The sequence below is a fragment of the Uloborus diversus genome, chromosome 4 (genome assembly GCF_026930045.1).
Source record: "Uloborus diversus isolate 005 chromosome 4, Udiv.v.3.1, whole genome shotgun sequence".
Taxonomy (NCBI): domain Eukaryota; kingdom Metazoa; phylum Arthropoda; class Arachnida; order Araneae; family Uloboridae; genus Uloborus; species Uloborus diversus.
Window position 1 is genome coordinate 61490080 of NC_072734.1, and position 27959 is coordinate 61518038.

General features: G+C 34.0%; 1 protein-coding gene across 1 annotated transcript in view; it reads right to left on the reverse strand.

The window, feature by feature from the left end:
- Positions 1-27306, reverse strand: part of LOC129221165 (RNA-binding motif, single-stranded-interacting protein 2-like) — a 144132-nt gene extending 116826 nt beyond the window's left edge. Inside the window, exons 1-3 of the mRNA XM_054855615.1 lie at positions 27218-27306; positions 23737-23811; positions 21722-21919 (exon numbers count right to left, since the gene is read on the reverse strand). Of these exons, the coding sequence (XP_054711590.1) occupies positions 21722-21919; positions 23737-23811; positions 27218-27304 (360 nt within the window). The 5' untranslated portion in view covers positions 27305-27306. The remainder of the gene's footprint in view (positions 1-21721; positions 21920-23736; positions 23812-27217) is intronic.
- Between the last annotated feature and the right edge of the window lie 653 nt (positions 27307-27959).

Sequence of the window (27959 nt, forward strand, 5' to 3'; positions counted from 1 at the left end):
TGCACTCCCCCCCCTGGAAGTTTTTTGAACTGATGGTGATGAATTGTTTACATCACAATGTTATCGATAACCAAAATTTTTACAGGCAATCGACATTATTTCCTGTACAAATTTTAATGGACTGCGTGTTATTTTGTTAACAAGGGTGCAAATGCATCATGGGGAAGGGTTCAGATAACAGATTGCGTTAATTTTGGGCGGTTGTTTTAATTTCTAAGCAAGGCGGGGGTCATTTTGGGAGAAGATTACACCTTTGATCTTGAGAAGATAGGCACCGTCGCCTTATTTAAAAAAAACAAGTTATTACGGTTCACAGCTATGAATTTCCGAACTAAATACACCACAAAGCAGATCAACTGCATCTCATCACATTATAACTGAAAGAAATCCTTGTCCTCCCCTGTAAAACACTAACCGCTTAGTCAAAGTGCAATTAAGTGAATCGAGAAGCATGGGGTCATTGTGCCAAATGAAAGGGGTGGACTCACCTTCTTGACATAGTATCCGCGTCGACCCTGGAATGTGGCCGGATCTCGATAGTAGTTCCGGCCGGACGGCAGATAGGCCGACGGCTGCTGCTGCATGCTTACTTACAATTATTATCGTATCACAGAAAGCATAATAGAAGAAAAGACCGCGTGCACGTTCAAAATTAAATTTCCAAGTAAAACCTTCTATTCACACAACACAAAGTATCAAGATAATAATCTTCTCATGTAATTTCCTTTGGAAGGCTCAATGCAGAGTAAAGTAAAAAAATAATCCATCATTAAATTCACTACATTTTTCATTTTCACCACAGCTCTTGCTAACAGACCCACTCGGAGAGGTTATGTGACACCTCGGAAAGAATGGCAACCAATTCTCCTATTTGGTACTAATTATCGAAATTGGTGTCCGATGCAAGCAAAATGTCCTCTCCACTTGTGTATCGCTGGCCAGAAACAAAAATCTTCTGCCACTACATTCCGGAATTTCTGGAGCCGGCTCTCGCACACATCGACTTCCGCCGTGACGAGCTTGGAATATTTTACCAACCCGTTCGCCTCCGGGGCAGATCACTCGAAATTAAACAATAAAAAGCTTCGAGATGGACGGAATGGGAATGCCGGGGCTCCGTAGCAACGATATAGGGCACCTCATACAGCTGACGACAACGCCCACAATATCTCTCTGTTGTGTGTTGGGGGAAGGACTTCCCTTTAAACCTTCCCCTGACAGGCCAGCCACTACACTGAGCTATCAGTATGCGGTTTTCTTCCCCCCCCCCCCTCGCAAGAGAAGAAAAACCGCTGCCTTTTCCTCCTCGCGGGCGATAAGCAGCGACGACACCGGAGGAAAAAGAGAATTCTTTCCTTTTACCCTCGCTTACGCAATCGAGTGCCATGTGCTGCTACCTAGCGGCAGAGGTTAGGAAAAACATTGCGATGGAACACTAGTTATTAACGAAAAGCGCACAAGCAGCCCAATGAATCCTAGGGCGGTATAAATGCTCAAGGGGCAACGAAATCAGAGGTCCACCGAAAAACTGGGTACGTCCATAAAGCCTTCACAAAAATTAAAATTTTGAATGGGCTTATCATAAAATTATGTTAAATTCTTTAATGGACCTTCCATAACATTTTGGGTTCTAAAAATGCTTTTTTTTTAATTGCAAAGTTCAAGTTTAACCAGGATTAACACTGGGGGCTGCGGGCTTATGGACCTATGCACCATAACTTCAGGGGCACCAAAATAGGGATATCTTTCTTTCTTAACTTTTTCTTTTTTTTAAAATATCACTTTGAAAATGTGCAGATTCCCTTGTGAGAGGGGTACCAAATTTTACCAGGACCTGGTCACCACTTCCGCTTGATCGGGCCCTGAGTTCAACACTAATTTTCATAATTTCAGAAGCTCATACACTTTTTTTTAAAAATTTCTTTTGTTTTTTTATGTTATCATTGCCGGGTTAAGAGTGCAAAAAAAAAAAAAAGGAAAAAAAAAAACATTTTGTCAAAAACTAAAAATAATAATGAATTAATTTAAAGCAATTTCAATTCTAATGACTATTTCTGCGAGCTTGGTTCACACTAAAAAGTATGAAATAAAAACATGATTTCTTGATTACAACTCGAAAATCGCAGTTTCTTAATATCTTTATATTTAAGTTAATTCTAAAGAAGCCAAAGAGAAACTAAAAATGTAAGATAATTAGGTGGTGTACAGTTTTGTACAAACAGCTTTTGCTATGCCACCTTTATTTCTTTTAATTCACATTTCATTGGATGCTTTAAAAATTGTCTAAATATAACACATTAAGATTAACTGCAATTTTTAAGTGTTGTAATCAAGAAATCATGCACTTATTTTATTTCATACTTTTTAGTGTAAACCAAGATTTTATAAATAGTCTTTGGAATTGAAGAATATTATTCATATTTTATTTTTATTTTAAGTTTTCTCAATTTATTTGAAGTTTATTTGAGGATAAACTTTTTGAAATGTAAAGCCCATATTTGCCTGTCACCTACCCTTATTATTTTTTTAAAAAGGGATACTGATGTTCGTTTTAATATGAATGTATGACACACAAAGAGAATAGCTCATATTTACCATTGACCTCTTCTAAATATTGCAAGTTTGTATGATGGAACATCAAAGCAATTTTGAACAAGTCTAGTGAAATTTTGAAAAACAAACTTTTTAAAAACAATTTTTAACTGATATGACTTGACTTGAATCAAAGAAATGTTCAAAAAGCTGTATTATTTTTTAACGCCAAAAATCCACAAGTATTGTTCGTTTTCCGTGAGAAGGCACTTGACTCTGCCTTTGTCATGTGGTATCCGATGATTCTATTTCGCTGTTTTCGGCAAAAGTTATACTCGGATCACAGCATTTTGTCATAAAAAGCTGCAGTTTTTAAAATGTAAGAATAAAGAAAGTAACAGCCGACCAGTGAAGCGATGCAAAGGAGACTTTTTTTGCACAATAAAATGCATGCCTAAGTTAAGGTTATCTTATTTACAAGCACAAGGATATGTTTAGCAATCACCCCCACACAAAATTGGAACTTTGAGTTGGAGAAGGCGGGGTGCAGTGCCTTCTCATAGAAAACGGACAATATTTGCTTAAGTTCAGTCTTGGAATTAATTTGTTAAATTTAATAACAAAATTAACTTTGTAATTACTGTTATTCTTCATTGTTTTTTGCATTAATTAAAAAACAAAAGTAAAATGCAAGCATTATGAAAAGCAACTAAAGAAATAAATTTTTAACAAGCAAAAAATTGATCAAATTGAAAGGGATTTTTTTTCTTCAAAATGGGTTTGGTTTGTTTATTCAAAATAATAATATCATTTAACATTATAACTAATTCTCGACGAAAACATGATTTAACATTCTTAACTTCTTATGATAAGTCATGTTAAAAACAATTTGAGTATTTAAGAAATCATAAATATTAATAAGAATTCACTTACCTCTAATCAGTGGCATCACTAAGGGGGCCAGTCTGTTCTGGATGTAACCCGTCTGGGGGGTCCCCGGACTCCCCATTTTTATTTGTCATTTGTACATTAGCCCACTTAAATTTCCGTTATAACACAAATGTAGTGTTTTCTGAAAATTGCATAAATTTCATGTTTACATAAAATTAAAAAAAAAAAATTCTTTTGCTTTTGTATTGGGTGGGTGACACCATAAATTATCGCTTCAGGTGTCACCCATACTAGGTGCGCCACGGCTTTAATACTTTGTAAAATAAAAATAATTGAAAATGCTATGTTAACTGAAACTGAGAATGATATAGCATAAATCGTACTTCCCCATATAAATTGACAGGTGATGTATTCAGTTGTCCAGATAACCTTCCTATAACATTACTAAACAAAACTATTCGCAACGTCTAAATGTACATGATAACCTAAGTACAAGTGTTTTTATTGAAAATAAAAATAAAACATTTCCTAATTGTTCTTCTAGTACCATTCATTTAGTTGTGTTTAGATACTTGCAGAGCATTAAATATTAATTAGCTCTTAATGTCTTAGGGGCATCAAATATTTATCATTTGCTTAATCTGCAATACATTTTGGTCTTTTTATTAACATAACCTAGTTTCTGTCAATAGAATTTCAAAAATAAAGAAATCACATCAAAAGAAAACGGGATAAAATATATCAAATTTAGAAATTATTGAATAAAAAAAATCAAGTTAGAATTTTTTTTTCTTTTTATGTGGTCATTGCATATTAACAGGTAGATTGAAAAAGTGAAAAATTTGTGCAAAACTTGAAGTATAAGATTCGTATGTGGAGCTTATACTGTGCTTTCAATTTCAATTTTAAAATTTCAGGCAAGGAAAAAATCTTCCCTGACTTCTATACCCCCACAGTTCAGACCTAATTCTGCGCTATTTGTATTTCTATCTCTTTAATATACTTAAAAGTTTAATCAACCTAAAATGTCTTCAACATAAAAATTTATGTAATCATATCTTTACTTTTGAGTAAATGAAAAACTAAGTTCAGCACTCAAAGACTAATTGAAAATTATTTAAACATTTTTGAAAATACTATTTATTTTCTGTAATCAACTTTTTCTATGAAGTAATATAAATTTTTTACTTGGCGACCTTGCATTAAGCTGCTGTTAAAAAAAGAGAGAGATTCCGTTACAGTTTATCAAAGCATTTCTCCAACAATGCAAAAAAAAATCTTTTATGAAATAATTATTTCTTATTGTAATGTCTATAGTATTTTTTGAAAATGTGAAATCCATATGCAATTTTACTAATTATTACTTTCTAATTCTAAAGGAAGATGGCAATTTTTGGACTTGGTATTAATCAATATAATTATAATATTTAGTCTTTTTCTGAAGTAAATGTTTTCAATGTGCAGTAAATTTGGCAAAAATCCACTTTACCAGGATATTCAGTATTTTCAAGTAGGCCCACCCGAAAAAAAAAAAAAAAAACCTGAATGTAGCAGATTAGAATAAAGTTGCTACCTCTACTGCAGCGGTTCCTAACCGGTGGTTCGCGAACCCCTGGTGGTTCCCAAGAAGTTTCAGAGGGTTCGGGGAAAAAAATATTGTAATGGTGGAGTTTTAACATGCCTTGTTTCTGATGAAGTCTCGTGTTCAAGCGGTTTAAAGCAAATTTTGCTCCTTTTTTATTTGTCTCTCCCACATTTGATACTCTTATCAGTAAAATATTTGCATACTTCCTGACACATTTTACATTTAAGTAATTTAATCCGTCCCTGCAAAGCACCGTTTTTAGCGCTTCCATTGAGAATGACAGCCCTGATGTCCTCAGATGAAAGATTTTGAAATTTTGATCGGAAAGGTTATTTTAAACTTGATGAAAATATTACACGGACCATGTGAGAGTGTCTCAAATATTTTGTTGTTTAGTTTCTTTACCATTTGAGTTCGACGAAGTGCTATCGATCTTCTCGTGTGTTGAGTCAAAAATGCATAGAAGTGAGATCGCGCTGTTGTTTGTTGCTGTAATTTTCACACTACATAGACTACAATTTACTTTGAGCTTTATTGTTGAAAAAGAGAATAATGTCTAGCAACCCAAAAATATCACAGGAAGTATGGAAAATTAATTACTTTAGTAAATTTTCGAGGGTGAAAGTCTAGCAGTGTGAGGTAAAAAAAAATCAACGGATTTTAACTATGCAACTTAATTTGTGCTATATGCAAATAAGGAATTTATAAAATTTGTGTAAAAAATTTCTCTAGTAGTAAGTGAGCTCAAAAAATTTGTTTTGTTAAAAAACACCTTTTGTGCAAAAATGAGAGTAAATGTGGTTATCGAAAAATAGATGCTTCTATTATTCTTTCAATATACGCATTTTATTCCGGAATTATAGCATAGTTACAAGAAAATTCTTCAGCAATAAAACAATTAATGTGTGCTGTACGATAACCTTATCAAATCTCGTTGTTCTTTTCAAGAAGACTTAAACCTAGATCTTTCTATCATTTTACAGGAAGAAAAAAGTTCATTTCGTTAATCTGAGAGTTCCATAAAAGGCATTTTAAAGATAATTCTTTAATTGATTTCTGATCTAGTGATAGAGATAAATATAACATTGTGTCAGAAGAAGTTTAGCCAAGCTTTGAGTTTCTCTGTTCCACAAAAATTTCATTTTAAATTTTTTTCCAAAGTGATAGAAGCTCAACGCAGAATAATCTGTTTATTTTTGGTGAATCTGTTTTGAATTCATTTTTTAGCGATCATTTTAGTTCGTAGCAATATTTGCAATTCTATATTTTGCAATTGTGTTTTCGTTCTTGTTGTTCATTATGGAGCAGCGTCAAACTAAATAAAATCTCAAATTTTGTGTGTGTGCTTATGCTTTTTTTTTTTTTTTTTTGCTTCTTACTTACAGTAATTTCGGGTAGATAAGCCGCCCTATCGTATACGCCGCACATGCAATAATTTACTAACTAAAAATAAAAGTTCATCGGATAAGCTGCCCCATCGTATACGCGACAGAAGAGCCTGTTAAAACATGGCGCCCCCCCCCCCCTCTCTCTCTAAATATATATATATATATATATATATATATATATATATATGCATATGTACGGATGCAATCATTTATTATAGTTAGAACAAAACTCTAACAAGCAACTACACTTGTTGACAGATAGAAATGGAATAAACTTCGTGTAAAAAAAAGGTCAGAAAATGCTACGGTTACACAAAAAACTAGTGTTGCCAAATGACACCTACATTTGGTTGGATGAGAAGTTTTCAAATCATAGTGTTATACTTAGCAGTTCATCAAATAATTGTTCACCCTTTATCAATTTCTTCTTTCTTTTTTTTCATATTTATCATCATTGAGACATTTTAAAACATTACTCTGACTACAGGGACTCTAACTCAGACAAGCTAGCTATTCCTCCATTTTTCAGCCTTGTGAAACGTATGTTACCATCACGAATCTGGCAACACTGGAAAGAACAACAACAGCGAACAGCGGCAAAATCAGCGCAAAATAACGCAGGTTTAAGGGTGTGAGAAATTAAATTTAATGAAAAACCTGTTTCATGATGAAATTGGAGAGCTCTACTAGCGTTTTTTAATGAATTTTAACATTGCCGCTCGATTGGGCGAACATGAAAAGCACTAAGAAAGAAGGGTGGGGGAGAAATTTCTTCAGATATGCCGCCCTGGCAGATACGCCGCAGATGTTAAATTTCAACTTTAAAACACGTATAAGCCGCGGCTTATCTACCCGAAATTACGGTATTACCTAGTATCCAAGGGGTTCGCTTACTTTTTTTGGATTGGAAGGGGTTTGCAAGGGGGAAAGGGTTGGGAACTGCAGCTCTACTGGATAAGAAAGAAATAATTTTCACAACTTGACTTTGTCATTAATGCAGCAGCCCATTGTTTGCTAAGTATCACTCTAATACTTTGAGAGACCATCAACTACATTTGTAACAAGCAAATTTTTAATGTTATAACAGAGAGTAGGAAGAGAAAGGAGCCACTTCAGATATACTTGGTAGATTTTTACCTTGGATGTAAATAAAGAAAGATGTCAATAAAGCAATCTTTATACCACTAAATTATCAATAATTGTATTTCTTTCAATGAAGGTAATCAAAATTACTTCAATTTCTACCTGTCTTTAGCACAAAAACTTACTCACCAACCTTTTTACCTATGAGGCTATTGAATTCAGTATAATAAGTAGTAACATCTTCATGGTAAGTGGTCCCCCCCCCCCCCTTAAACGAATGGGTACCCTGCTCTATGCATTATTATTTGTCTAAATTGCTGGAATATTTGCTTATCAAGATGTTCAATGACTTTTCTGTAATGTAGATCTTATGTATGTGATGTAGCTGGGGGTGCCAATTTCCCTCCCCAAGTGCAGTGGCTCCCCTCAATTTTATCACCCCCCTCCCAAATAAAAGAAAAACACCACATCTTTTTAATGGATTAGAATCCTTCTGTAAAAAATTTAATGGCATTGTCTACATCATGACCTGCCTCCCCCCTGCAAAGGCTGTTATTATTCTTATATATTACTATTGTTATTCGCATAAATCCCCCTTCTCCCTCAAATTTATTGTGCTTCCCCCCCAAACACGACCTTTTATTGAAGAGACTAAACTCCTTTTTATAACTTCTCTGATAATTTCAGTTGTATACTAACCCTCAAAGAGCATGCCTGTTTTAGCTATTATTATACGAATAAACCAAAGGAATATTTTATTTTCAAGATGTACGATGGCCTTTCTCTGTAGCATATCTTAATATGCAGATGATGTAACTATGGGTGCCCATTCCCCTCGACTGTGATGGCACCCCTCAATTTTACCAAGTCCCCCTTTTCCCTCAAGAATTGAGACCCACTAATAAAAAGTAATTTTTCCAAACATTTTTTTGACATATATTCTTTTGAAGTTACATTTAAATACAAATTCATAAGAAATCAAACAGAGACAAATTGCAACAATTTCTCTCCCACTACAGATAGAGCAAACCTGACCTGGCAGCATCGTTATACTGTGATTAGGATCTGCATAGTCTCACAATGCTGTCAGGTTAGTTTTGCCCCAACTATAGTCAATTGAAAAGTTCAACTGCATAACAAAATACAGTCAACCCTCGATAACTCAAACCTTGATAACTCGAAATTTTTGATATCTCGATTTTTTTTTATCCCCCCTTCATACTTCCTATACTGTCAATGTTAAAATTACCTTGTTTAGTCGAAATTTTCAGTTTTAAGCCCTTGATAACTCGAAATGTTTTGCTATTTCGCTCGGATTCCATTTCCTTTTTTCTTGTTCCAAAATGTGTACAAACCTGTTTCTATTCTATTCTGAGCCGTTCCGAATTTTCAACATTCCTCTCCTTTTGTCATTTCACCCTCTTCTGCCCTTCTCCCCTTCTTCTGACTTTTCAAAGTCACACACCTGCAGGAGGGGAGCTGTGAAATGTTGGCGGGAGGACAGTAGGAGAGTAGGGGGGGGGATAGCTGCTTCTTGTTACAGTTCTGCTGGACCCTCATTCTGTTCTATCTTCATATCGCGTACAGTGGTAAAAAAGAATCATTTCAGATAACTTTCAAAGCTGTCCATTTACGCATAGACCATTACGCATTACTATGGCAACCAAACGAAAATTAAATACGCTTTCTATTCAGGAGAAGAAACGACTAATTGAAGAAGTGGAAAAAGGTTCCAAAAAGAAAAACCAAATCGCAAAAGAGTTTGGAATTCCAAGCAGTACATTATCGACCATATTGAAAAACAAAGAGGCTATTCTGGAAAAGTGTGCTGACGGCTTTGAGAAACGAAAGAGAATTTGAGTTAGCCAGTTTCAAGATATGGAAAAATGTTTAATGATTTGGATAACGCAATGCAGAGCACAAAACATCCCTCTGAATGGAAATTTAATAAAAGAGAAAGCCGAAGCATTTGCTAAGGAATTAGGCCATTTAAGTTTCAAAGGAAGCAATGGATGGTTCGAGAATTTTAAAAACCGAAACAACATTACATTTCTTAAGGTATGCGGCGAAAGTGCAAGTGTTGATGAGGAAGTCTGTGTGGAATTTAAAGAAAAACTACATTTAATCCTGCAAAATTATGATGAAAAAAATGTGTTTAATGCTGACGAAACCGGACTTTTTTTTTTAAATGCACTCCGGATAAAACCATGGCTATAAAAGGAGAAGCCTGCAAAGGAGGCAAGAGAAGTAAAGAAAGATTGACTTTGCTGCTTTGTTCCAATATGGATGGGACTGAAAAACTACCGCCTCTAATGATTGGAAAATCAACTAAACCAAGGTGTTTTTCAGGCATGAAATCCTTTCCTTTTGCTTACGATTCTAACCGTAAAGCTTGGATGACTTCCAAAATTTTTGAAAATTGGCTAAAAGAATTAGAAAGGAAAATGAAAAGAGAAAAAAGGAAAATCGTATTGTTCATTGATAACTGCAAAGCCCACAACATAATTCCGAAATTGGATTACGTAAAGGTTGAGTTTCTTCCCCCAAACACAACATCAAAATTACAACCCCTTGATCAAGGGATCATTCACAGCTTTAAGATCAAATATCGCCATCAAGTTGTGGAAAAACTTTTGGCTGAAATTGAAGAAGGAGTCAAGTCTTCTGGAGTGACCATATTAGAAGCTATGCGAATGACTGACAAAGCTTGGAATAGTGTAACTTCCGCAACCATCAGAAATTGCTTTAAGAAAGCTGGATTCGTAAAGAATGAAGAGGATGTCCCCATATGCGACATAAGTGATGAACCTGAGATGAGTGTGTCAAGGACAGATTGGGGACGACTTTCCGAACGTTTGGATTTAAATGAAGTGCAATTTCAAGACTTCCTAAACGTTGATGAAGAATTTGCAGTATGTGGTCGATGGGAAGACCACGAAATTATTTCTCAAATAACCGCTGGCGATCCAATTTCCGAAGAGGATGAAGAAGAAGAGATCTGCAATCCTCACCAAAAACCTACAAACAAAGAAGCCCTATCCGCTACTGATGTTCTACGAAGATTCATCGAATCCCGTCCACATAGGACAGAAGAGACTTTTAGAGCACTTTCTCATTTAGAACTTGTAGTGGAACAAGAAAAGGACTTGAATTTGAAGCAAACCAGCATCGATTCTTTTTTTAAATGACTCAATATATCAGTAAGTGTTTTATGAATAATATATGCATTTATTTTCAAAGTATTTGTTTGCATTTTATCCCCCACCCCCCAGCTACCCAAGGATTTTTGATAACTCGGATTTTTGTTAACTCGAATTTTTTTGATGCTCCCTTCAAATTCGAGATATCAAGGTTCGACTGTAGTTAAAATGTAATCCTAGAAGAATATAACTCAGTTAATATGCATGAGATAAATTTCATGAAACGCTTAAGCTAAAGATTGTTTCCAAAATATTTTATCTGATTCATATTACATCACTTTACTTTTGAGTTGGTTTTTTGTGTTTACATTCCTTCTCAATGTGACAGTATGTTCTTGTCTTGTGCTTTTTTTTTTTTTTTTTTTTTTTTTTGTCCTCTAACAATTTGTTTGATTACAGAAAACTTGTCGACTACAAATATCATTCTGAAAATTATTGGCATTCATGTGATGTGAACCTGGTGGTCAGAAAAAAGGTTTTTTCTTTGAATTACGATTACTTTTCATTTTCTCCCATTACCCTGATATTACTAAGCAAAAGTAAATTTTACATGAGAACGATAAAAATCTAACTTTATACCAACTTTACACATAAACAAAAGCAAACTGCTAAGTAAACTCGAAATTCACTTTTCACAATATTTCAGAGGAAAAAAGCAAATTAAAATCAATTTTGACATTTAATGTTTCAAAGACTACCCAGGAAACTTGATATTACTTCTTCTACTATAATATGAAAGTAATTTTGCAAAAAATAATAGTTCAAGTTTGTTCTTCTGCTTGAGATGATTAGGAATAAAAAAAAAGTTAATCGTACAATCCTATCCACAACAAATCCAAGATTATCTATGCTCTAAAAAGGTCTAATCATCAAATTAGTACTTCATTTGATTTTTATTTTCTATGCATATTTATCTGCAAACATTTCATCATCGAATCAAGGATATGATTTCACATTGTCACATTTATGTTTGCAGGTCTTCCCTTTGAGAATATTATGTTATGTTTCAAGGGGCATTAAGTCATTTTACAGTTTGCTGATGTTAATGTAAGATATCTTTCAATGTTTCAATTATTTTATAAAGTAGCTCATCTGGAAAATTTTGGTTTCATAAAATTGTTAGTTCTTTAAATCAGAACTTTCGAACACATATGAATTTATTGATTCAGTAACACAAAACAAATGCAATAAAAATATGTTCAAAGTACTTTTAAACAAACATTTTAGTCTTATTTAAAAATTGCATTAGAAGTTTTAAACAAATGTTTTGTTGAATTTGCTAAGAGTTTGATACATATGAAAGATTTTACTAAATGAATTGATTTAGCAATAGTGAAACCTTGTAATTTTTAAATTTTTATTCTCATCATTCTCATAGCAGGAGCGTGCATATCCAGTTAAAAATGAAAGGGGGACAACAAAGGCGTTTGGGTAACTACAAGGTGTGTCAATTCCCCCCTCCCAACATTTTGAAAATGATGTAATTATGTCTTTTAAATAATATGAAATGTATTACATAATAAACATTAAATGACTTTTGTTATTTTTCCCTACAAAATGCATCAAGTATATGGTTACATCCAATTGTTACTCTTGTGATCATCAGAGTAAACTTCCATAAAAGCTTCGTATTCTTGCATTTCAAAACATAAGTATAAAATTAATAGTAATCACTAAAAAATATTCATGTATTACTCTTCATAAAATATATCTCACTTATAGCAAAATGCATTTTGTTTGCCTAAGAAATAATAGTTTTGTTACTTATGAGAACAATAAAAAATCCAGTTTTGTAAAGTTGTGGCAAGACAGAATTCCTGTGATTTATATAAAAATACCAGGAGGAATTTCGCAAATTTCATTAGTGTAATTATGAACCCTCAAAAAAAAAAAAAAAAGCAGTTGAATTTGTATTGTTTTACATTTATTAATCATAGTTTCTTCACCTCCCTAGCCTCCGTCTGGAAACGGCCCATGTTGAATAGTAAATGTTTTGACAGTAATTCTATACTTAGAATTTTTCCAGAAAAGTTGAAGAATTAGCAATATCTGAATCCAGTCTACAATAGTACATGAGAATCAAAATATTTTCAGCGATGAAAAAATTACTACTTTTTAAGCACGGCCGTAACCAAACTTTTGTTTTGGGAAGGGTCTTAAAATATCTTTCGTTAAATTTATGATCAACTAGCCACCTGCGGCGACCAGCTGGTTCGCCTTCTTGCGCCATTCGCCTTTCTGTGCAGGCAGCCACCTACGGCTCATTTACCTTGTCATTTACCTTTTTAATTCAAGTTTGCCGCCTTCGGCGGCTGTTTAAATAAATTTGGCAGCATTATTAATCAATCCATCTCTATCTTTTTTTTTTGTGCCATTTTTACGCCAAGATTGCCGCCTTTGGTGGCTATCTACCTTTACGATCCATCTCTAAATTTTCTTATCCATCTCTGTTTATTTTAACATCCCCGCCTATTTCCTAATAAAAACAAAGATCACTCAAAAAACCGCTTTTTTATTTAAGTAGAGCAAAAAAAAGTTATCTTCAAAATTCCCCGTAGTGTGCAAAAAGTATCGTTTGACAAAGAAAAAAAAATCTTGCTGCTTTTATTGAATTAAATGCGCACAACTATGAAATGTAACGTAATATAGATACAGCAAAACGTCCAGCTTGGGGGAGGGGGGATGAAAAAGAAAAAAATGCAATCCCTAAATAAAACAAAAAAAGGAAAGAAAAAAAGCAAGCGCTGCCGGAAAAACATGTGGTCATCACATCATAAAATGTAGAAGTAAGCTATATAGTAAAGAAAAAAAAAAAAAAGATTAACATTGTTTGCGATTAAGATTCTGTCGTAAATATCGAATCGAAATCCAAGTAGTGACGTCAGATGCATAAAGGAATGAAGATTTTTTCGACGGATGCGTGGAAAGACATGTGTTCGGCATTAAAAAAATTGTAAAAAAAAAACTATTGCTTATTTTTAAGAACTTTTTTCTTCTGAAGAGGGCGAAATGTTTTTGCTATTACCAACTTAAATTTTAGAAATGAGGCTTTGTTACTTCTCGCAGGATGATATTAGAAAAAAATAAAACCCAAGAAAAGCTGCAAGTTTTTCAAAAATTTGAAAAAAATACAAAAATTGCTCTGTCTTCAATTTTTTTTCATTCATCATATTTAAAATTAAATTTCCTACACTATAGTACAAAAAATATTTGTGTGGTGCGATTGGTTCGGGGTCTGTGAGGTAAAAAGTGCAAAAAAACACATAAAACATTACATAACATTTTTCTAATTAAAATATCAAAAATCGAAGCCCGAGGTGCACATCTTCGGCAAAAACAACACCTGTATACCAAATTTCATCTTTCCAGGCCTTACCGTTTTCCCGAGAAGCGCGCCACACACACACACACACAAACATCTTATTTTATTATATGTATAGATTAGATTTGACTTTATTCATGTACCATTGGATACAGGACATCCAAAGCCATTCTGCCCTGTCTCACCCCTCTAAACTTTAAGGGGCTAAAGATAAAATTGAAATCAGTTTACTGGACATCTACCTTTATAATCAACCGCCGAATGCGGCACTGAGCCACTGCAGGTCGCAATTGGTAGGGGGAAAGGGGGAGTGTTAGAGAGTTAACAAGTTGTGACATAATCTCATCGTGCCAACAAACAGTCTGGTACATAGTTATGCCTTAGCCCTGGCTTAGGGGCAATAACTTACTGTTAAATACCCAAGCTTTGGCTTCAATTCACGAGTCAAACCATACCACGTTGCAGACACTCGCTGGTGAGATAAATTTACTTTATATACCACTCTCAGCTTCAATAAGATGACATTTGCCTCCCAGCTTGGTTATTCACTAATCCAGACTGAAGAATTCTAATAAGAGCGATACTGCAGTCTCTGGAGGTGATGACCGGGCTATCTGGCATATTGCATGAAGTTCCGCCCCTAAGCCCTGGCTTACGGGCCGTAACTTACTTCTAAACAAAACAAATAATCAGCTTTTTGTTGAGACAGCATGCTAAGGAAGAAAAAAATCCGAAAATTGTTCGCCTTTGTGAGAAAGGATGGTAAAAAAAAAAAAAAAAAATTCTATTTCTTTTCCAACAATCAAAGAAGTCATCCATAATTTATCTGTTGATAATGCACCGAATTCAGCCTTTCAGTTACACACAGTAACATAGTCTAACATTCATAGAATGCCTGAAAATCATAGCCATTCTTCCTAAATGGAACCATTTGTGAATAAATTACAATTTGTCAACTTTGAAATATTTTCCATGCACTAACACATAAAGAATGAACTTCTGAAATTTAATCGCAAGCACAGGAAGGAATTGAATGAGGCAGTGAGAAGCAAAGGGATGTAATTCGACAAAATTTTAAATTTTTCAAGATAACCAGTACAAATGGTTGGGGAACCTCTCCTCTGTCTTGGGGCAAGAAATAGTACTAGTAGCCCTGGTAGGTGCTGCCATACAGCATGATTTAGAAGAAAAATTCAATGAAAGCCTTACCTTTAAAAGCATTTTACATTTTACTCAACTCCACTTGAATCCCTTTGATTCTTACTGATTCAAATGAAGAATTTAATTAAATTTTCATAGAAGTAAAATAGTTATGTAATTCTTTGGATATAGATATCAAAATGCCCAAAACATGTACATGGCAAATTCATCGATCTAACATTCCTGTAGTCTGCTCTTTTGATTATTACAGAACTGTTCTATTATTTCACTACTTGGATTCTTGAACATAGGCAGATTTAGGACTAAGTTCCTGGGGGGGAGGGGGCGGCAGGATTTTTTTGTAGCAACATTTTTATTGCCCCCCACTCCCATGCATGGGTGCAAGACCTTCCGTCTCAGGACGGATTTCCGTCTTGACAAAATTTCCGAGACGGAGGTCGGGACGGAAAGAAATTCAATGACTTTCTTTTAATTTTGAATGAAAAAAGAAAAATTGAGTGTTTGAAAAAATATGTTTTAATATTACTGGATCGTTCCATAACCACGAATTTACATCGACATTCTCTCGGTTTTCCGCCATGTGCTTGTTTTGTTTGCAACGTGCTTTTGGAGGAGTGACTTTTCGGCTCGCGCCGTTTGACTTTTTTTAGGTATAGCTTTATTTCCAACTCGCTGCATTGCAGACCGAGGAGTTGCTCGCTATTCTCCCTAATTTTTCGAAGCAATCGGCTCTAATTGAAAATTTAGCCTTTTCTCATGCTATTTTCGATCATCCTTTCGTTTTTTTTCCATTTGTGTTTTTTTTTCTTGCAAACTTGACACGCGTAAATGAAAATTATGTACGCTCTTAAAATGTCTTAAGAGTTGAATCTGCATCACTGATTGAGAGTGATTGCTGACAAGATGAAATATTTTTGCCACAGTAAAGGGCATCCACATACCATGTAAAACAGAAACTTATCAAGATTTTGAAGATTTTAATGAAAATGGGAATTTTGGAAATAATCGAGGGGGGGGGGGGATTTCTAGCTGGTTGGAAACATCGATGGGCAAACCGTTCCTGCATTTTTGACAATAACTTGAGGAATCATTAAATTCTAATGTCATCGATTCGAACACTCGCTAGAATGGAAATATGGGTGGGGGGAGGGAGAGAAAGGAAAGGAGAAAAATAACGGCAGCACGAGTTTGCGAAAAATTGCTGCTCTTGCAAAGAGGGTAATCTGTCCGCAAATAAACCCACGATACTAAGGTCTTAAAACATTGATATCTTGGACAATCTAGGGGGTGTGGGGTTACTCACGGGTTACAGTAAAAAATATCGAAAAACTGAATTGAAAATATTTTTGAAGCTAGGAGTGGTTCGATATTTCTCCAGTGCAAACTCTTAAAAATTTAAAAGTCAAAAAGTTTTACGCTGTCTCTAATGATATAAAAGTGGGTTTTAAAAAAGAATTGAAGACTGGAGTCTTAAAAACACTAATTTAGGCAATCTTTGGTGAATTTATGAGAGATGGTTTTGGTGTTCTAACATGAAAATGTTTTGTAGCTGATGTATTAAAAACTATTTGAGGCTATACTTAAATGACTTAAGTTAAAGGGCATTTGCGACCCTCTCCCGAAAACTGTTTGTAATTGAAGTCTTAAATCTTTTAGGCTGTCTTTGGCAATGTCAAGAGGGAGGGAGGGGGCTCTCTTTAGGCGAAATTCTGAAACTGGAGTCTAAGCGCAACTTTGAACCGTCTTGGGGTTCTCTTTTCCCAAAAAATATTCAAAGCTGAAGTATTCAGAACTCAGCTTTAGGTAATCTTTGAAAGACTTAAGAAGAGGGAATTCGAAGGCTTTCTCTCAATACGTTTCAGAATTTAAATTCTTAAATCTTCGGTGATGAAAAGGGGAAACCGCAAATTTTAGTAAAATTTAATGAACTTAGAGGAAAGAGTTCAGGGGGGGGGGGGCTCTCTCCCCCTGAAGTATTGAAATGCTATTTTGGCTATTTTTGAGTGAGTTAAGAGTTAGGGAATTCAGAGGTCTTTCTCGAAACATTTTCGAAATTGAAGTCTTAAAACTTTGGGTTGTCTTTGGCGATGTTTGGAAGGGAGTTGCTCTCTCAATAGAAAAATAAATCTTAAACAAAAACTTACACTGCGTTTAGTAAACACAATGAGAGGAGGGGGGGGGGGGTATTCCACACCCCTAGTCCGAAACATTTTAGTTTTTGAAATTTTAAGAGCTTTGTTTTGGGCTATCTTTGAATGACTTAAGGGGGAAGGGTGTAGGAAGATTTTTTCAAAAAGTTTCCAAAATTAAAGTATTAAAATTTTTAGGCAGTCATAAGTCATGTTTATAGGTAAGAGGGGTGCTATTCCTACAAAACAATTTAGAAAGTGAAGCCTTAAAAATTGAAATTTAGGACATTTGTGGTGAACTCAGAGGAAGGGGTTCGGGAGTTCTCTTCCGAAAATTCTTTGATGCTGAAATATTTAAAGCGCCACTTTAGGCTATATTTGAGTGCCTTAAGAGGGATGCGATTTGGGAACCCTGCCTGGAGTTAGGATTCAGTTCCCCTATTTCTTTTTTTAATTAATGAATGTTGGAAAGGGTACCTTATTTAAAAAATATATCTACTTCACTGAAGCGATTTTTTATTACTAATTTCACCACCTGCTATCTTATGAAAGAATTCTTTTTCAAATGAAGACTGTGGGGGAATGGTGACAGTTCATTATCATTAGTCGGCCTTACCCTTCCCCTACCTTTCCTTCTTTTCTAGTTTGTTGGCGCTACCTTGGGTAGACTTTCGAATCAGAACTGATTTATGTTGCAAGAGTGAAAATCTTATGTCCTAAGCGATTTTATTGCCACAACAAAAATGTTTAGGATCGGCAAAAAACTAATGGTGGGGTGCTGCAAACGCTTTTACCCCTTACATTATCCAACATCGTCTAAAATTGCGTTTTTGAAACTTCAATTTCGAAATATTGCGAAGAAGGGTTCCTGAAATCCATCCCTTCAATAGTGCATTCAAAAAGCGTATAAACGTTATGAAATTTAAATTACAATTTTGTTTTTAAATCTTCGATTTCGGAAAAGCCCATAGCGTCTCCTCCCCCTCTCTTTCTTTAATATTTTTTGAAGGTTGCCCAATATTGTGATTTTGGGACTATCAGTTTGAAATAATTGATGTAAGAGTCCCTGAACCCCTCCTTTCCCTGAACAATACCAAAATGGCCTACCACAGCGTTTTTTGGACTTCAATTTCATTCCAGACCCCCCCCCTTATTGCCGGATTTTAGATTTTTTGGAATTATGATGTCAAAACACTTAAATATTACAATTTTAAGGCTTAAAATTTAAATCAAACAGATTCCAAAACTGGCATTGTTAAAATCTGCAACATTTATACATACAAAAATTTCCTTAAGCCCGCATGCGGGCGGGGGGGGGGGGGGGCTGAAAATATTTTCCGTCTTGAACACATCACCAAACTTGCACCCATGCTCCCATGTTTTTGCCTGTTTCCTGTGATGCATAAGTCCATGCTTTACTTTTTTGTGTGTTGTTTTAATTAATGTGTGTTTTCATGCTGTCCTTTTTGAATTGACCTTAATAGAGGGAGCTAGTATCGAGAGAGTGACGCAGGGCTCCCTTTTAAGTGGGAAACAGATTATCTCCAATTTTAGGGGGCCAGGTGTTTCACCCCCGGAGGAAATTTTTAAAAATGGATATGAACTTCTGCATTATGAAGCCTTATAAAGGTTAATTGGATAGACATAGAAATTGATAGCTAGATTATACAGTTGTACAGTATTGTTCAAACTTTGTAAGAAACGGCCATTTTAAGTTTGAAAGAAAAAATAAACTATAGATTTCTCATTACAACAACCTTTTTTAAATTATAAGTAGTGCAGAAAATGAAAAGGAATAGAGGTAGTGTATCATTTTTTTTCCTGGCTAAACAGATTAACAATATGCAGTAGAAGTAAGTGGAGTCCACTTTGCTTAGGATTTTCAAAGACTTATCTAATTATTTTCAATTACTCTAGAATAAATAAAATTATTTAACACAATTCATTTGTACTTTCCAGTGTCTAATGTTTTAGTACTTGATTGTAAATTTTTACAGGCCTGTTCTAACTTTGTGAGAAATAGCTGTTTTAAATTTAAAAGAAAAAAGAAACCATAGATTTCTCATGACAACTTTTCTTCAGTTGCAAGTGGGGCAGAAAACGAAAAGGAGTAGAGATGGTGTATTTTTTTCTGTGCTAAATAGATAGACAATATGCAGAAGAAGTACGATAAAAGGAATCAATACAAAAGAATTTCCAAAATACTGCATTTGGGATTGAATAAATAGCAAGATATGAAACATGTGAGTCACAAAAATTTATTTCAAATAATATGTTACAAACGTAAGAACCACGATTTTTACATTTTTAATACAGGATGTGGCAAAGAGCTGAATTTGACATATTTTGGCATTCCTCCCCCTCCACCATTTGTTAGAAATTTTTAAATTTAAGGTTTGTAGCCATACGTCTCCAAATATTCAAAGTTTTCAAGCACTTAAAAATGAAATTAGTTTTTTCAAGCAATTTCTATTTTTTAAGGAACGAATCGTGAATTTTTTTTGGGAGTTAGGCACCCACTTCAAAGCAGGGGCCCTAAGCAATAGCTTGTTTATCTTGAAGGCAAATTTGGCCCTGTTTGTAATTCACTCTTACCTGCAAATTTTTGTTTGATTTTTTTGTAATTTTTACGAAAATTCCTCAGTTTTTATGTTTAAAGAATTTTTATGATTTTACCAGTCTTTGTTAGGTTTTTATAGACTTTTATAAAATTTCAGCAAATTTTTCCAAAACTTTTTATGACTCAATTATTTAGATTTCAATGTTGACAAGGACTGACTCATTTAGACTTAGATGATTATGACATACCTTACTTTTAAAACAGTATTTATAAAGTAAGTAAAATTGTACTCTCCCTCTAAGTAAAAAGATTCATTTAATCAGAACACTCAGATGACGGAAATTTATTCAGAACTTTTGGAAGATGTGTTGTTACTACATAAAGTCCTCCCAAAACTGGGGGGGGGGCATTGCCCCCCTCCGCCCCGCCCCCCACCCCCCATAAATCCGCCCATGTTCTTGAACTATGTCATTTGAATCCAGAACTTTTGATTGTAATGAAGCATCATTTAAAGAAAAATGCACTTTCATCAAAGCAATGAGGAAGTTGTAACAATTTTATGATTTTAAAAATCTTGAAACAGAAGCAAGAATCTAGTAGGATACATAGAAAAACAAGGACTAGAATCAGAGGATAAACCTCATCGATCTTCTCTCAAAAATGTAATTTTTCCCTTCGATTCAGTGAACTCCATTGAATTATATGACGATTCCTCCAGTAATATGCACTGTTGTACCATCATTTAGCAGCCTGCCCTTATGAAGCAACTGTCAACAAAAGCTACTCCCTGTCATTTTTCAATGGGATATTTGTTAAAATAGAGCTTCAAGAGCTCCCACAAACACACACACATGTATTATCCGTAAGCGGTCAAAATGTGTAGAGTAACCTCAATAACAGTTAAGTCAGTATAAATTACAAAAATTAAAATCTTAGCAAATCTAGTACTTTCTTTCAAATACTTAGTTAATAACAGAAACTAAAAAAAAAAAGAAATAATAATAATAAATATATCAAACAAACTGTTAACCATAGGGGGAAAAAAAATTATGAGCCACCCCTTTAAAATTTCACATATAGGCCTCCATGCCTGTTGTCAAACTGTAAGGATAAAGAAAATTCTGCGTTATAGTTGATTTTCTTAGGAAAGCTATAAAATTACAGCCTTTTTAACATGAAAAATAATTCATTAGCATATCATTAAAAAAAATCTGAGGGGCAACAATTTAAAAAAAAAGCATGACTTATTAATTTAAAGCCTAACTAAATGTACAAGGGTTCCATAGTAATTATTACCATTCCATAATATTAAAGTTTCAAATTTAAAGCAATTGGACAAGCTAGTGCAGCAAATGTTCTTAGCTATGCTAAGATAATGTTGTTTGAGCAGTTAATCATAAGGCTCATGGTTTTTTAAAAAAACTTGCAACAAAAATTTTTTTTTTTCTAACAAGTGATAGTGATCTGTTGGATCATAATTATTCCTGATATATAGATCAATACTGCTGTGGGCAGATGAAAGGCAGTAACTGCATTTTTTTCCCTTTTTTTCCATTTTTGTCATTGTAGGTTAGTTTTATTGTACAAGCTTGCTTTTTGGTATTGAATCCAAAATGCGTTTCTTCAAATATTTCATTTCTGTAGATACTGCCGTTTACCGGCCCACGTCAGAGTAATTTACCAATAACAAATGTTATACAGAAATGTTGTAAGACTTAAAATATTGAATTGCAGCAATATTTAGTGACTGGCTATTTTTGTCTTGTTTTAAAATTTAGCATCTACTGCTTAAATGGGTTAAAACAGCAATTTGACAAGCCAGATTAATTTTATCTTTAAATAAGGAAATAAACACTAAAGAGTGACTTACCGTTATTGTAGGAGGAAAAGTATTATAAGGTGGTGGCACAGGTAAAGGTTGTTGAGTGGCTGTAGGATATCTGTGATGAGACAAATAATGTGGAGCCAGGCAGCTCTGAGGTCGGAAGGCCGGCATCTGCGGGTTGCGCAAGGTCTGGGTTGATGTAGCAGGCTGCTGGGGTTTCTGACCAAACACTGGCCGCACAGGCTGAAGTGAAGTTTTATTACAGTTTGTGCTTTTTTTTTCAGTTTCATTCAGTTATATGCCCCATGGCCGAGAACTTTTGATGGTCGTAAAAACAAACATCGGTGACAGCAGGATTACCAAGAGATTATTAGCTTGTTATAAAAGCAAATAGATAATAATTCTTTTAAAAAAGGGACCTCCATCTTAACTTTTAAAGGGTAAAAGAATGGATGTATTGACTAATCTGTCATAATCAATAATCAACTTTGCTGATAATTTATAATTGGTCAAATTTTACCGATTAATCAGAAATTGCTTTTTAAAAAAAGATGTAAAAATGATCCTTTTGATTATGAAAAGTAATCGATTGAAAATATTTTTTCAGGTTACTAAATTTTTACCAATTGAACGGTAAAAATTTATTTAAGTTAGCTGATCTTTATCTTTTTCAAATGAATATTACTTTTGCTTAGAGCAAAAATCATGTTAAAAGAATTTATTACACATCCCAACAATTTCGAGCTCTGGCCGTCCTGCCCCTATTTGATTCAACATTTTCATGGAGTCATTTTATTTAAAAAAAAATACAAATTGATAAAATTTACAAGGAAATTTAAAACAGACATTTTAAAGGAAAAGATAAAAAAGAGACTAGATTTTGAAAATTTGATGTAATAAACTCACTACATAACTAATACAGTAAAACAAAAACTTGTTCCTATGTATTGGACAATTTAGCACCATGAGACACATAACTGAATTGACATCATAAAAGCCATAACTAAACAATTGTTCAATTATTTATATAGGAAAAAACACTGAGAAAATTGTTGGAGAAAAGCTATATCCACAGATCAGTTGAGCTAAAAAGTGTCATAGATATTTTCTTTGAGAAAAAAAATATTGCTTTTCGGAGAAAAGGTCCCCCTCCCTTTCTTAGCAAATGTTTCTCCTTGTAAATCTCTATTTGTGCCCTTGTTTGAAATTTCGTTCATTTTGATTTTAGAATAGGGTTATGGTTTGAATAAAAAATGACTAAACTATTGTTTTTTGTTTTAATTTTAATTGCACATTTCCAAACTTCTAACTATTTCAAACACACGGGAAAAAAATTCATCACAACTCAATTGTTTACAATGTCCTGTTGTTTATTCTACGTCAGTGATTCCCAAAGTGTGGGTCGCGGAACCCTTGGGTTCCGCCACAAGTTGCATAGTTTTTTTATTTTCCACAGTAATTTCAGAAAATAAACTTTCAGGGATGAAAAATGTTGCTCTAAATTGAAGTAATAGGCGTCATTCTATCATCGTAATGCCAGTAATTTACAAAAAAAAAAAACACCATCTGATTTAAAGAAAGTTCTTGAAGAAGCTTCAGAAGTAGTTTTTTTTTTCTTGTTGCCTCCAGTCAACGCTAAGGTGATGGCACACCCCCTTAAAAGCTGTGGAGTTCTCCCCCCCCCCAGGAAAACAATAGCCCCTCCCTCAAATCAAGATCGAAATCCTTGTTACCCCCCCCCCCCTAAAATTTTCAAGGGTGCAGTCTGCATCACAGACACGCCCTGGTGGACACCCACCCCTGCATAATCAGTGGTGTATATTTAACAGATCTACACTGGATAAGCCTTTTATACATTTTTTGAGAATGTCAAACTAAACAAATGAAAGAATTTTCTTGATTTTTAACATAGTTGGCTTCAGAATGTCTTCCATCAAATATACAAACAAATGAATGCCTGGATTTGCAGGGTTGATTATTGTAGACATTAGCAAAAACTGTCTGATAACATTTTTTAATTAAACAGCAGGCTCTCACAGAAATAAACATGCTAAACCTACCATTCTCTGAGCACCATTAGTAGGCAACTTGCGATTCAAATTCTTGTTGTGTTGGTTTTGGGCATTGTTAATCCGCTGTAATAAAAAAAAGACAATATTATCAGCATGGTTTAACACATTAATTACATAAAACCCAAAGTATGTTTTCTTAAAAAGGCCTCTATAAAAACAAAAAAAGTTTTATAAATCGATATAAGTTTTATGTTTTAAATTTTTTCGTCTCAGAATTACATCTTTCCAATAAACATAAAACGTACATACAAATATGGGCATTTCTCAAGAAATGTTAAATTTTCTATCCCATGCTTATAGCACCCAAAAAATAGTTTTTTTCATAACTTTTTAAAATTATTATTCATTTGTCACTTCCTAAAGAATAACATAACAGAAATTTAGCAGAGAAATAACACCTATGTATGTGGAGGCTTACTATTAATACTAAAATGTCATTATCATCTAAAGTCCTAATACAAAACTTTGATGTCTCATGGGCGCCTACACGCACGCACACAAAAAAAAATCTTGAAGTATATTTTCATACTGCTTTTTCATGCATTCAAATTCAAACAAAGCTTCTTTTTTCTTTCGTTGAAATTTTCAAATATTTCCGATACAGTTTTACCTTGTTTCTGGCATTTTGTACCATTAACACCCAAAAGTTTTTGCAGGTTTTCATGACCACTAGGTGCTACTGGTAGCAGATGGCATTCAGTTACAGTAGCAGCTTCTATTTAAGTTTAATCAAATATTTTTTTCAATTAACCTTCAAATGCATAATATTTTTTTGCTTAATAGTTCCAAGTGGCGAACAAGAAAAACCGCAAAATTTTCTGATTCTGGCAAAAAAATGAAAAATCCCAAAAGGTTCTATACAGCTTATGGATTTTTTTATGCAATAAAAAAGAAATTATACCTTAAAAAAATGTTTAGTTGAAATTTATAAGAACTTAAATGAAGGAAGGGGGGAAAGGAAGAAAGAAAACAATCTAGAAAAGTGTTATGGCTGAATCTGATGAAACTGATCTATTTAACGATAAGATGGCACTGTCTGCTACACTTCCCTAGTGAAATATTGTTGATGAGTTATAACGCTTTGAACAAACAAAAGTTTTTAGGAAAAAAATTTTTAAAAATCTAATGCATACTTAAATCTACAAATAGTCAAATTTAACTTCAATGTAAACAAAAATATGTTTTAATCAAAATTCATTTTATATTTTCCAACTCATTAAAATTAATATTTATAAGTTACGTTCTGAATGATTTTTGTCAAAATATAATAGATTTTCTTTTTTGGAATTTTTAGGGAAAAATAACTAAATGGAGCAAAGATGATTAAATGGGACTGGCAAGGCACCTTGCAAAAGAAACGATGAAAGAAGGACTACTAAATTTTGAACACTCAGAGATAAGAAAAGACAGGAGAAGACCAGTGTCATTGGAAAGATACAAGTGGCAAGTTTGGGGAGTAAAGTGAAGAATTGCAGTAAACAGGACAGGTTGAAGAGTCAAAATCAACTAGGGGAATATTTCATACTGCAGTAGATTTATGCTGACAATAAAGACGATGACATATAGAATGTACCCAAAAAATGTTCACCTTCCTTGAATGATAATAACACAAACAATTATGATTTTGAAAAGTTTCAAATGTAAAAATAAAGTGAACCAATGTAGAAACCAGCCATTTATTGAAAGCGTTTTAAGTGCGGGATAGTGGTTCAGGCAGAGCTGATAATACTAATGAAATCCAAAACACTTAGTATTTGGGAACATTCCCTCTCAATGGCTGCTATGAACTCATCAACTGTGTAGCAAGTTTTGTGTTGTGAGCATGGTGCTTGAGGTGCCCCCCACAAAAAAAAAAAAAAAAAAAAAAAAAAACCATTGGGATCAATTTCAGAGACTGGGGGAAGGGGGATGTTTGGAAGTTGATTGTCCTATACCAATTTTGCATGGTACCACTTGCAAAATATCTCTGCGGTCAAGATCATCTTTATCAAAGTGTGTACAACTCTAGGAATAAAACTTTTTCATTAAGCAAAGTTCAAAATGTGACAGAAGATCATCTGTCGCATGAGCTGCTTGTTGAAGAGATTTTCTAGGAGTCTGAAGGAGCATTTCAAAGACTTCTTTTTCATGAGAAGTTGTGGATAATTGTAGTCGGCCAAAATTAATCTCACTAACAGTTCTTTCTTCCTTAAACTTAATCAGAAAAAGGAATAATTGTGAGTTTTGCTAGCACATCTCAATGAAATTTTTCATACTTCTCCTTGTTCTCAGTTTCCTAATATCACTGAAGAGTTGATTAAGTTTAACATAAAGTTTAGTTTGATTTCAGCCAATAATTTAAGCTGTCACACTTGAAAAACAGACACAACAATTGTGGCCTTTATAAACATTCAAAGACAAAGGGTATATATACATATTTTTGGGGGCACTCTTGTATTTCACAATGTGAGTTGAAAATCCTCCTGTTCTATGTTGTCATTAGGCCTAAAATTGTCATTTTTGAAATGAACTGCTTTAAGCCAGTATTTTTTGTAGTGTGTCACTTTTTCCAAAGCTGTTTGTGGTTTTCTAACAGTTTGTTACAATGATCAATTTGTGCAAGAAAAAAAATGGGTGTTAGCAAACGAAAATTCATTGTAGCTTGACCATACTGCATTTAAAACCATCAGAATTTCGAGCAGATATTTTCAAATAATCAGACCTAAAATTTGATCGGTTCAGCAGGTAGGTCGTTAGGGTTTTGTATGTATGGGGGAAGTTAACACCCTGTACAGTGTAGGAAATAAGTGGTATCAAATCGTGCTAACCATGAAAGACTATACAATATCATAAATGGCATTGAAAATTTTGAGATGACAGAAAAAAAGAGTATTTTTGAAATGTGAATGACAAAACTAGATGTTGATGCAGAGTACTTAATGATTTTAGATGACGATTTTTATTTGTATACAGGGTACAAATGTGGGTTTGTTTTTTTTTAATTTTCATACCAAAAATATTCCTGTATTTGTAAAACCATCCACTTGCACCCAGTTCTATTATTTTGTAAAAGATAAGTTATAAAAGTTTGTATAAAGTCCTTGTTCAAAGTTCTTTAAATGCACATAGTAAATCTTATGTTTCCTAAAACTTATTTATTTTCTTGTTGAAAATGTAATTTAGCATAATTTAGGAGTGTATAACACTCCAAAATTTCACAGAATTGCTCTTCAATATCAGAATTTGAGGAGTAGTACTGCTCCACAAAATTAAATATTTCCCTGCATAAAACAGTAACCAGAAATATGAACTCATACAATTATATGCTCATAAAAGTATTAAAAAGTCAATCAATTTTTTTATGAAACATGCAGCTAGGCAAAATAATAAATGATCATCATATCAAATATTTTGAAAGATGATTTGCCATTGACTATATTAATTATAACATTCAAAGTAATAAATATTTCTTTGGTGTAAAAAAAGTCACCTTTTTATCATCATATTTGGGGTCTGAGGCTCCATTCCCCAGAGCCATTGTTGAAGGAGGAGCTTCGCCACCATTGACAGGCCCCATGGGCAACACAGGCACCATGGCAACGGGGATAGTGCTCCCAACAATCAGTCCTCCGTTCATCTGCATTAGAGGATGGTAGTCATCCTGGAAAAGAGCAATAGAAGCATTACAGTATGAAACAAATATTTAAAACAAATTTAGTGGTTAGGACTGCAGTCTTTCGCTGATGTAACCCAGGCTGGAATTTAAATGCGAATTGTGAGATGAACCCACCACTGCAGGTTTTTGCTGAGATGGCAGGCCTGGCAACCGGCAGGTCGCCCCCAAAACCGGCAGGGCAAATCCTGTTTCTGCCAAATGCGGGGCCGAAACTCACAAAATGACAGAAAAGTAATTACTAACATACAGTAGAAAATGCATAGAGGAACAAAAGGTAACACAAGTAGAAATCATTTACAATATTACCATTCAAAATTAAGAAGTTTCTCTCAAGTCCAGCAGAACTAACAGGAATCAAAATCAAGAAACATGCCCGATTTATGAAATTTTCTTCTTTTTAGCCATTTTTAAAACTGATCCACCTTGTGGAAGCTGGCATCCTTTTAAAACTGGACTGGGAAAATATGTTTCCAGAAATTGAGCCAGTTTTTTTACAAAGTTATAATATTGCGTACAAAATCTGAATTAATATTAATAAAAGTAAATTCAGACACTT